At 43.1% G+C, this 11,635-nt stretch overlaps 1 protein-coding gene across 1 annotated transcript in view; it reads left to right on the top strand.

Moving 5' to 3' along the window:
- The window catches only part of LOC111265950 (guanine nucleotide exchange factor DBS), a 155,049-nt gene that overhangs the window by 13,664 nt on the left and 129,750 nt on the right, over positions 1-11,635 (top strand). Inside the window, exon 3 of the mRNA XM_086970739.1 lies at positions 229-816. Coding sequence (XP_086826865.1) covers positions 229-816 — 588 coding nt within the window. The remainder of the gene's footprint in view (positions 1-228; positions 817-11,635) is intronic.

Genomic DNA, 11,635 nt, shown 5'->3' with positions numbered 1-11,635 from the left:
AGCTTTATTTGATCGCAACGCCAAAATTTGCTACTGATTTGGATTTTTCTACCATGTATCATGACAGCATTAGATGAAAATGGTGCGCACATGTGTACATATACAGGTGTACATATATATATATATATTACTTGAGATTATATTTATTATGAATTATCGGATAACAGTTTCTAATGAATCTCTTTTCTTGTGCCTGTTATTACATGACGCCCTTTTTTCACTTCACAGGAAGCGCGTACCATTTGGAATTGGAACAGCTGATTGACACATTTCGGCGTTCAGTGTTGCTGGCCACAGACTCGCCTATGTCGCCGCCCTCACCACGACCGCCTAGTAATGGTCTCCTTCACCATGGCTCTTTGCATTTTGGCATCCCTCATCACCCCCCACGTGGTGGAAACCACAATATAGGCCAATTTCACAGAACACCGACTCTAATGACAGCCAATACGACGAGCAGCCTGAATAGTGCACTCGACCCCCTCCACGATGCCTTCCACAGTGCCCTTAACTCTCCCGTAGATCACCATCTTAGCCCCTTAGCGCCCCCCGATTTGGAGGGCCGGATCGGAAATCTTACCCATCATACAGCTTCACATTACGCGTCTGTCCAAACGAGAGGTCATCTCGGACAACACCAGCATCGCCCAGAACGCCTCCAGTCGCTGGTTAATCAACAACAAATCCAGCAAATCACCGAACAAGATGCCGCAATACAACAAAACCACGAGAACGGCCTCCATGCTAGAGAATCACTCATTTTTAGCAAGGAACCGTCGTCTAACGAGTTCACAATGGCTCTCTGCAGCGACAATGGTAGGTAAGGCAAAGCCTATTTCTTAGATGCAGTAGCACATATGGACATCGTTCTTTTCAAATAGTACTCTGTCTTTTGCAAATTATAAGCCGTTGTCGGTGCACGTTTAACGAGAACATGAATGAGAGACGGCAACGCAACGGATCCAAGTCCGTATTGAGACTGAAACACATAGGTCACTATCAGGTTGCACGCGCACACGAGAAATCCATAGATATCATGAAGGACGTTGAAGGAGATAACCTTCGTTGGCCTCACTCGGCAGAATCGAGACGTTTGACATTATCAGTGCAATGGGACAACGCTAAAAAAGACGAAATGAGAGAAAGTCGGCTGGAAGGGAAGCACCAAGATGAGCGGAAGAGGGGGCGTCGGCGTGTCACCTGTTTGAGTCTAGTACGAAAACCAGCCGGACGGGTAACGACTAAAACGGGCATTCTAACAATAAATAATTCATGTACGTCTCGAGGGCGGTGGCGGAGAGGCCAAACATTCGACGTGCGATTTCTACGTTATATCTTTTAATGGTAGCGCTCAGAGGAGCAACGGCAGGCATTCGAAGTACCAATGGCTGCCCGTATAGCTAGTAATTAATACATACATAAGGACATGATCAGTACACAGAGACACACACCCACAGAAATATGGTGTATGTAAATAAAACAACGCGGATACAAAAATCAGATCGGAAGCCACTCTTTGTTTTCCGCAGCTCGCAATCTTTTTTGCCTACCCCATGATGAATTAGGCGAACGCTGTGATGCGACAAAAGAGAGCGGTCCCACAGGAATGCTGTAGAACATTGAAGAACGGGGACAAAGGTCCTTTTACGTCAAGTAACGCGAAACATGTCGCGCAGAACTGGAAATGATGGTTCTGTAACAGGTTACCCAGTGGGCCTGAGAGGTGAACTATATCATGCTATTCACTAATACCGTTCGTTTCATAAACTCATGCCAGCAATTGTGATATATAATGTCTTGTGCTGCAAATTAATTTCAGTTGCCGTGGCGTCTATGCATCAACCGATTGAATCGTCCTGGCAAGCACATGTCATAAAAAGATGACAAAATTCGAGCGCATAGATATTCCGAAGTGATTTATGACCTATGTTGGGGCCAAACTGACCACTTCCCACTGAAATTTTCTTTTTGAAAGTGCGAACAATTTGCCTTGGCTCAGGTACCTAGCGAACACTCCGACCTGAGATTGAAAGGTTCAAATGGAAATTTATCGATGAAGTGATAAATTATCTAACGGTTTGACTGAGTCAGGCCCTAGAGGAGTCAGGGTTGAACATTTTGCCACAGGCTACACACCTCCATTGGGCTGACGCATTCCACCCGATGTACTCGTACGCTGGTTTGTAGCACAGTGAATGCAGGGCAAACCGATTGCATTGATGACGCCGGATTCGATTTCGATTACGTTACCGCCTTCTCCTCAAGCTACGTCCAAACTGCACCACCGTCCAGGGGGCGCAAAAAAGAAGGGACACCTTCAGCGACTGTATAGTTGAGTTCACGCCTCTAGGCATACCAACGAATGGCGGCACGAGAAAAATAGCTTACAATATCGGTACTAAAGCAATCGATTGCACCAATACATTTATTTACGGTTAGCTGTGATATAACATAGAGATAATGATTTAATTGTTCAAAATATATTTTTAACACCTTGAAGTGTTATATTTTTTTCACATTCATTTATAGAAACTTAGAAGGGGCACAAGGCGATTGAACTGAATCCATTTGAATCGACTGGAAATTATCATTGAAAGCAGTCGATGCGGCCCTCCTTTTTCTAAGGGAAGCTTTCACCTCCGTAAAAGGCCTGTAGAAGCAGGACCATCGAGATACATAGGTATGTGATAAACATGATCTAGCTTATGCTCTAGTTTTCATAAATACCTGACCCCAATCGCAATCCAACGGGTATAATCGCCAACAACCTGCACGCATGTTTCCCCTTAATTAGAATTTTTCTATTATTGTGAAATTACGCTAGTAAAGATTAAGAGTCTCAAGGGTCTTCAGATTCGGCCTGACAGACACATAACTGTGGTTCTGGGGAGTTGAAGCTTTGATGAGTTAATGCTGAAATGTACAGTTTGTTACTTTTGTGGTAAAAATAATATAAAATCATATTTGTTTTCAATTGCAACATGGCAGGGTTACACTCAACTCGTGATTCTCGTTGTTAAAAATTCTCCCCTCATTGCCCAGGTCGTATATCCGTCACGGTCAAGCTGTGATGTTCTTTGACACTTTCTGATGACTACCTAGCGTGGGGTTCCTTTTTTTCGGCAAACTTAGACTGATCACAGTAGAATATGCTGCTGCTGCCGCGTTATTCGATCAGCCAAAACCGTTCCTTACTGGCGTCTCAATATGTATTTTTATTGTCTAGATATCTTTGGTCTATTTTAGATTGCTTAAGGTCTAATCCAGTCGAGTTCTTGAAATCCTAAGTCTATGTTTGTATATGTTTACCATACAGAAATGCAAAGGCCTGTCATGTAAAGGCTGTCTTTCATTTACAACCCTACTACTTAGCCCATGGAACTTTATGTAACGATTTTCCTGATACGCGCAGTGTTCACTGTGAATGAGCCATTAATTATCGCTAGGAAGCTGACGTCTGCACAACGCTCTTCGCAAAAGCGTCAGATGTGGTAGGCCAGGCATTCGGTATTACATCGAGCTCCAGGCGCGCTTCTGGTGGCCAATCATGCATTGACAAATTTAGTTCAATACAAGCTATCTATTTTTTGAGCCATCTAACTAGCAACCAATAGAATTAAGGCGGCCGTCCTCGTAACTTACCTTTTTATACGCATATGACCGTAGGAGTGTGTTAGCAGTACCGATATACGTAACGTTGGTAAACGTTTGATGGACACTGCTTGTCAATTCTGCAGGCGTCGTAAATTGTGCCTGGTTCTATTTTTAATAGAGGGTCTCTTAATCGGAACGCAGTTTTTCGGATGACGGACGGACGTCTAAAATCTGGCTGATTTATTCATCCCATGCAGATGGCATACGGCGAGAGACATTTGGCAACGTGGAACATACATTACGGAAACAATTCTTTCTGTAAACGAGAAATTAACAAAAAGTAATACGATTTTGTAAGTAGATAACTTGAATCCTAACTTTGCCGTGTGCGAAAAAACATAAATAAGACGGGCGTTTTCAAGACAGCTCAATGTCGTAGCATTCAAGAACTAAAAATAATAATACGAATAATCACGAGAGCTAAAGCACTCTTACAGGTTTATATCGACTGGAATTATTTAGTTCAATAAATTAAAAAAAAAATTGCAATATATGTATTTATATCATTGGAAAAATTGTGATATGGTATCAGTGTCTACCGTCGCCTCCTTTCCATTGAATCTTTCTCTTTAGCTATGAAGTAGCTGGAATTGTATCTGAACGATCGGCATAAAGAGATTAGTTAAACATAAATACACAGCATCAAGCAGAGCGTCGCCAGCCGTAAACAGCTACCTATTTTGAGGCCCGTATTGGTTGCTACCCCCCAGCGCACGATTCTACGATTACCATGAACACACATTGCGCAATACCTATGCCCTAAAAAACATAATAGTATTTGTAAGAGCAGGTAATAGTTGTATACGTTAGATATACTCTCAATCCTAATTCAGGCAATAAAAGTTAGTGGGGCTGTATGGCCTCGTTTCGGTAAAACTTTGTCTTCTGCCAATGACCTTAGCACGTGCCTCCCTCATCTACACAATATCAGAAGTCAAATATATCACCAAATGACCGCTAGCTAATGAAAAGAGGGATGTCGGGAAAAACGAAGAATAGAGCGGTAAGCTCTAAGCGTTGTTTTAGTCCAACGATGGGTGTGTCCCGTCTGGACGTTAACGTTGTGCTGCTCATGTTAATAAATACAACTAACGGAACCGCTTCTTATTCCATATTGGGCGTGAACAAAACCAACCTTGGGCCTCCCATGACACTGCGCGCCGATTCGTAGGTCATCGACTGCCGCCATATAAATACGTTCAGTGACTCTGCTTTGGCCGGTTGTCCTATCAGAGCAATCGCTTACTCTGGTCTATTTGCCAAAGTCTGCGTTAGGCCAATATCGGCGTGTGAGTTTCACAAAAAAAATTCTCAGAAGGTAGCTACAGTTGGAGTGTTCTTGTTTACGAGGAACATTCACAGTGGCACACCTAGAGAGAAGCCTGAATCTACTGCAGAATGCTTCATAATATAGAAATCAACCGAACTATATGGCCTTTTCCGATTTAACGATCGTACAAGTAATGACGGTTTGGGCAATAACGCTGTGGCGGTCGGTAAAATTCGCTAAAACCGAGTGACCCGTAGCTCGCGATGAGGTGATATATCAAACTCTAAAATTTAGACCAGAAGCTCAAAGATTACACTAAGGTTTATTAAAGAGCTAAACATTTAAAACACCTATACGACGATAAACAGCTGAAGACTTCGTTTACTAACATTTATATAATAATCCTGACAGTTACGTGCGTACCGGCTATAATTAACTTAAGTACAGCGAGAACTACATCTGGATAATATAACTGTTTTCAATCATAGTAACACTAACCTCCAAGTAAATTAGACGTTCTAGAAGGGAATCCTTATAAAGCCAAATGGGTTATTTTGCTATATAAAACTGGCATTTCTGTAACACTAGCACGTAGATAGGATTTTACCAGGGTCTGCTCAAGTACGGATCGTCCGTTCGCATTTATCACGCATGTTCGCCCAAACGCATTGGCCGAATTTACCACCTGTTTCTTTTTCAGGCCGCCATCAACGGGAAGGTCTAGAATAAAAACATGAAATTTGATTGCAGAATAACACAAGCTATAATCTTGTAACAGCACCACAAGACGTACTTTTACAAAGAACATAGCGCATTAAGAGCTCCGGTGTGGTATTCCTTTGGAGACAGATCTGAAGGCGATCGATTCGAAACGAAAGCCGGCAGAAGAAAGAAGGGTTATTATTACGGGGTTGGGAACAGCTAGCCTTGTTTACTGTCGCTCGTCATTGCGCCCCTAAACCTGTCGAAGGTCTTCGAGGCACGTCTAAGTATTCTCTCGTTTGTTACCGACGGTTCATGCACGCCGAATAGCTTTCGTCTCATATCGATTCAGCCCTACACGGTACTTTCGGAAATCGGCATAACGTTAGCGTCAGAGCCGGTCATGTCCGATCGCTACCAGCATAGATTAACTTTGTGTTCTGTTTCGCAAAGATTTCTTTCTGTCGAGCTTAACTTCACCAGCCCGGCTGCTCGGTTTGCCTGGCATTACGTCAGTGGGACATGGGTGTAGGGGAGAGACATTGTACGGTAGGCGACTCCCACCCGCTAGTTAGATTTATTATCAGCACAAGCTTTCCTGTATTCGTCCTTCTTAAATACATGCGGCAGACTATTAGTATTACTGGGAACATCATAACCATAATAGTTATTGTCATTTTTATTACTGCTATAGTTATTGTTACCTACTTAAAGCATAGACTCGACCGCTCACTTGCTGACGCGTAGACAACTTACCTTCTTCTTTTTTAGCACACATCTTCTTCACAAGCACATCGGTTTTTCCCAGCAATTATTATTATTATTATTCTCATGTAAAGTTGCGGAACTAGACGGAAGTCAAATTAATTACGCTGAAAACCGCATCTCTGTTCGTTGTTGTTTTCTTTTTTTGAAAAATTTTATTGAGTCGCGGTAGGAAAATCATGCTTTGACCTTAGCGCATGCTGAATAGGCAAACTCTGTTCATCTATTCTTTGCTTTATGCTTCATAGGGCATGTCGCCCACGAAAATATCTATTAGATGCATATTCGTATGTATTATATACATTGCTGGTAGGGACAGTATAATAGGGTTAACCCACTACGTCATGAATTGCTTCTACACTTTATTACCCCTCGGATAACGTAAAACCGATGCAGACGCCAACAAACTAAGGACATGTTCCAGCTGGATAAACTGAACCTAGGTATAACTGGAGAAGAAAATGCATCTACGCCTGAACGTTAGAACCATGCGCGAACATGTTCAAGTTTGCATGGTTCAGTATTAAAAAATAAAAAATGTTGGAAAACAATAGAGGATGAAGAGAAAACAATGCAAATCTCAATTTTTCGAAAATTTGTCGTGAAGTATGAATGGCATATCACTTGGATCGCTTGTGCCAGGACCTACATCAGTTCCTTGCAGCGGTTACACAAATAGAGGCTTGGAAATGGACGGCACGCGAATATAAAAAATACCTCAAGCCAGATACGTTATCATATGGTCGTTTGGCAAATGGACAGAGAAAAACGAAGGTAAGGAATAGCAGGAACTATGTAGGTCTGCCATAGGAACAGCACCACGATAAACGCACATACTAAGAAAGGGTCGGTAACGCTGGGGAGGAAAGGCCACGTCACCGGAGGCATACGAACTAACACGAATGGGTGCAAAAAAATGGCTGTATATAGAACCGAGCCACATTGTAACTATATGCGGTACAGTGGTGAAAGCAGTACGAGAAACTGCTGACGAGGGTCAAAGGCAGCCAATCGCGCAAAGTCTGTGCGTGACTTGGGAAGGGGCCCTCGAACTAGTAAGAGTCTGGGATGAGGGTCGGAAAGAAAAACGCTATGAAAATTTGTTAGAGATTGTCATATCAGTAACACACAACAACACCATATGAAGATTTTCCGCTGTTAACGGCATGTGACCATATAGGCCAGACCGCGTACCTTATTTCATACGTTCTCGCTATTGAATGAGAGTAAGCCAAAGTCAAACAAACGCTTGCGACACGAAGTCATTGTCCGGCCGATCGTGACGATGATTTATGGAAAAGTACGAGTGCAACATTGGCCTGTATCTCTATACAGCATTTTTGATTATGCAAAAATGCAAATACTATGTATAATACTAAAGGGGAGAACGGAAACTGCAGGATTATCCCCTAGGACTACGGATTCAAATATTATTTTTGTATAGAATATGACTCATAACGTTGTAGTTGTGCGCTTGATTCACCCTCGTGCAAGCTCATTATATCTGATTGAGCTGAGGTTAAAAAGCGTTCAGAGACGACCTCCGGCATCACGTGGCTCGGCGTGCCGTTGTGCGACAATAATGGCAGCGTGGGGTTCCCTTCACAGTAACACCAGTAATGCATTCATAGCACAGCTATAGCGCGCAAGCTCATCCCTGCAATCCATCTTCAAGATACTAGCGAAAACCTTAACAGCTAGTGAATTTTACTTTTTAGCTTTAACAGCGTACTAGCGACATAACGGAGTGTGTCGCTTGCCCTGTTTTTATATATAAACAACTCCACGGTTAACATTAAGCGTCTGTTGAAACTCACATGTCATTTCCTACTTTGTGGTCCCTTTAACATGCAATCACAGACATAACAACGCAACTACGCCCCTTTTGCCCTCCCCAGTCATTTCTCTTGTACCCTGTTCTTCAAACAGGCCATACGTGGCCTCAAAATTTTGACATGATGATCCGGAATGTATCTCATCGTCGTCTCGCGCTGTTTTAGCGATTCACAAGGGATCATGATGGACGAATTTCCTTTGTATGAGTGCAAATCTAAAAAATATAACATGCAAATGAAATACAGAAAAGGAGAATTTCTATTAATGCTATGCGTCTCTGCATCGATGCTAGCGTCTAGTGTTCCATGTTTAGTTTTTCCATTTGTATGTTAACTTTCACTCGGTTCATCTAGCTCATTGCTTCCGGTGTTATGCCATCATTTCCGCTCATCGAAATCATCATTCGTCAAAATTGATTTCGCTATGGTTAAGGTAGTGATGTTGCGTAGATCCGATTGGAATTTTGAAAATCAGACCGAAAGGAAAAATGCTCTACGGACCTGAAAAAGAAACGTTGAGTTTCATCGTTCAGCATAACAACATGGGTCGCTCCTTTTTCTGTTTCTTCTTTTGGCCTTCCAAGTTCCTGAATACTGTCATTCACTTTTAGTATTTCGACTCAGAGACTCCAAGCCATAGCTGAGGACCTTTGGGTCTCGGAAGGATCCAGGACTCCTACATACTCTGCCATAGCAGCACTGTCCGTTGTGCTCTTGTCGCCAGGTAGGATATCTTATCGCAGTTGGCCTCTATCAATAACCAAAATTCCAATTTCACAGGCAATCATCGAAAGATAAAAGCAACATTTTAAAGGCTTGCAGATTGATTTACTCGCAGATTTGGTTTCAACGACAGCCTTTCGGAACCGCCATAGCCGTTGCCATTAACGTGACACAAGTAGAAGAAAAGGGAAAAACAACATATGTTATATATTCCTGGTACTTTCCAGACGATTTCTTATACACTGAACGAAAGTCGACGAGAGATTATTTGACAAATACCTGTCCACACTTGTATAAAGTTTAGGGAAATTGGACAAGCTATAGTGATTTGCTACTTGGTAGGCAAAACTCTTTACCAACTCCGCCCGAAGCGGCCCTCTCTGCTGTTTTCCTCTTGCCCCTTTCCACTCTGCGTCTACCATTGTACAACCAATTCGTTAGCAGACAAGCTAAGCTATGGAGGCTTTTACGGGCCCTGTTCGCAAAAGTTGCATCTCGTAGGCCAGGGCGTATGCTGTCGCTTGGTCTGTGAGGGGTAGCGCGTTGTGGCTTAAATGACAGGCAGCAGCGATCAGCCGTCGCTTCAAAACTACTAGGAAAAGACGAACTCTTTATCTGTATCATTCACCTCGTTCCGATTAGCCCGACAAACTTCTAGATCAAAACATGCTCGCCATCGACAAGACGGATCGCATAGCGATATAATGGTTTTAAAGGGTTTCGACGAATGGCCAGAACCGGCATGCACCGAAACCGAGCTCTGCCATTCTACATCGCTTTTCAATGGACGTGCTCTTGTATATGTAAGCATATACGATGCATGCACTAGCAGTTGTACTGCTTAATCGTTCTGTACATTGAACGTGTGTAAACAATAAACGTATCGCTTGTACAGTGTGCGCGTACTGCAAACAGTCATGTACATATACTATAATATAGAACGGACGTTTTTCCCGTACAAGAAAGCTTTCTTGTTCATCCCACCCGTAGGGCCCACAAAAAATCTCAGACACTTGTATTCACTCTTAATGTAGCATGCATCCAGAGTGAAGTCAGCAGCGGTAGCGTCTTACTAAGCCACCGAGGCAGAGCAAGAGGTCACGCCGAAGTTCAATACCAGAAGATCCCCGGTTCAAATCACGTGCACATTGATGCCGATACTGTACAATAAGTAAATACACATTTTTTGCTGTTGACTGTTCTTTTTTTTTAGTTGAACTAAGATTATAGCAGTTGACTCATAGCAAACGGAATCTTCTCACGAATGAATTATTATATGACGGTAATTCTCTCACAGAGAGTGGCTTTTCCATAAGATACGGAGGCGTAAGTTAAGAACGTCCAAAAATTATCCAAAAAAGCGTAAGAAATCATCTAAAAGTAGTCAGACGCCATAGTCGCTTTTGGAAAGAACTCATAGCGGAACACGAATAACGGCGCGATATGACTGTTTCGCTTCTGTTGTCGTGCCAACAACTTAGAGACTAACACAAGTAGTACGTGGTCAAGACAATTGTTGTGAGCCCTACTTCCGTACCATATCAGGCGAGCGGGGGACGGGACAATGTTGTGTGGACGAGGGACAGTTAAGGAGGAGGCAAAGAAGTGGACTGCTGACAATTCCCTACCCATTCGTGCTCCCCTTCTGCATTAGCTCCTCAATCGTTGAACCCTCACTGTTATATTCTTCGAGCGTACGACCGTAAAATGTCTCTTGAGCCAGCGTGAGCGAAAAAATGCCTAAGTGGGAAATTTAACTTTTAAGTCATAATTTCCTCTTAGAGAAGGCCTCATGAGTCCCTTCGAAGATGGAAGCCATCCGGCCTGCCGGCTTGAACCTGCACTGCTCCGTGGCAACCTAGAGCGTTTGTTGGGGATGAGTGAGAAGTGGCGTACGAAAATATAAGCGAAGTGGCTGAGGCCGTATCACCTCTAGCTTAACCGCACTCCACAGCAGCGCAGAGCATGTTTCGGCATAAAAGAACGGGCTTTTCGGTGAGGTTCATGAGTCTACTCGTCCATTATCCATGTCCATGGCCGACGTTTGGCTCTCCAAACTGATGCTTCGTTTCGGCGCCATTACGGGCTTTTCGTGGATTTAAAATCGTAATTTACACACAACAGAGCTGGTGGCTACTGCCTATCATTGTGTGCAAAGAGCCCTTTCGATGTCGACGAACAGACAGGCCGATTATAGCAATGTGAAATTTCATCAGACACAAAGAAAAGCAGAGTAGCACGTTCTTAACTAGTCGAAGCAACAAATAAATATAGGTCAATCATGGTTAGAAATCACATTTGAAACAAAAGATGACGTTGCTCCCATAGCGGTCTGTTGGAAGAAATATGCGTAGGCGGGAGCGTCGAACTGCAAACAAACACTCTGAAGTTATTCCTGACCGGAGTGTGGAAGACAAATTTTCCCATATTGCTGCGTCGCTCATAACGAACTGGAACCGGCTAGTAGAGGGATCTCTACTTGGCATTGTGACCATGATTGCTGATCTGTCAGTGTTGACCTCGGGGTCACAAGTGCTGTCTCGTACTTCTGACAAATGGTTTCGAATATGATTAGCAGGCAATATTATACAATGCTTATGGACATGCCCGTAGTTATGTCACAACCGCAAATAACATCGCCGCTTGACAAATCAGGACGCTAGGGAACGGCTAGTGACAGCTGTGA

Source organism: Varroa jacobsoni, unplaced genomic scaffold (genome assembly GCF_002532875.2).
Source record: "Varroa jacobsoni isolate VJ856 unplaced genomic scaffold, vjacob_1.0 scaffold_1031, whole genome shotgun sequence".
NCBI lineage: Eukaryota > Metazoa > Arthropoda > Arachnida > Mesostigmata > Varroidae > Varroa > Varroa jacobsoni.
This window is presented reverse-complemented; position numbering and strand designations above follow the sequence as displayed.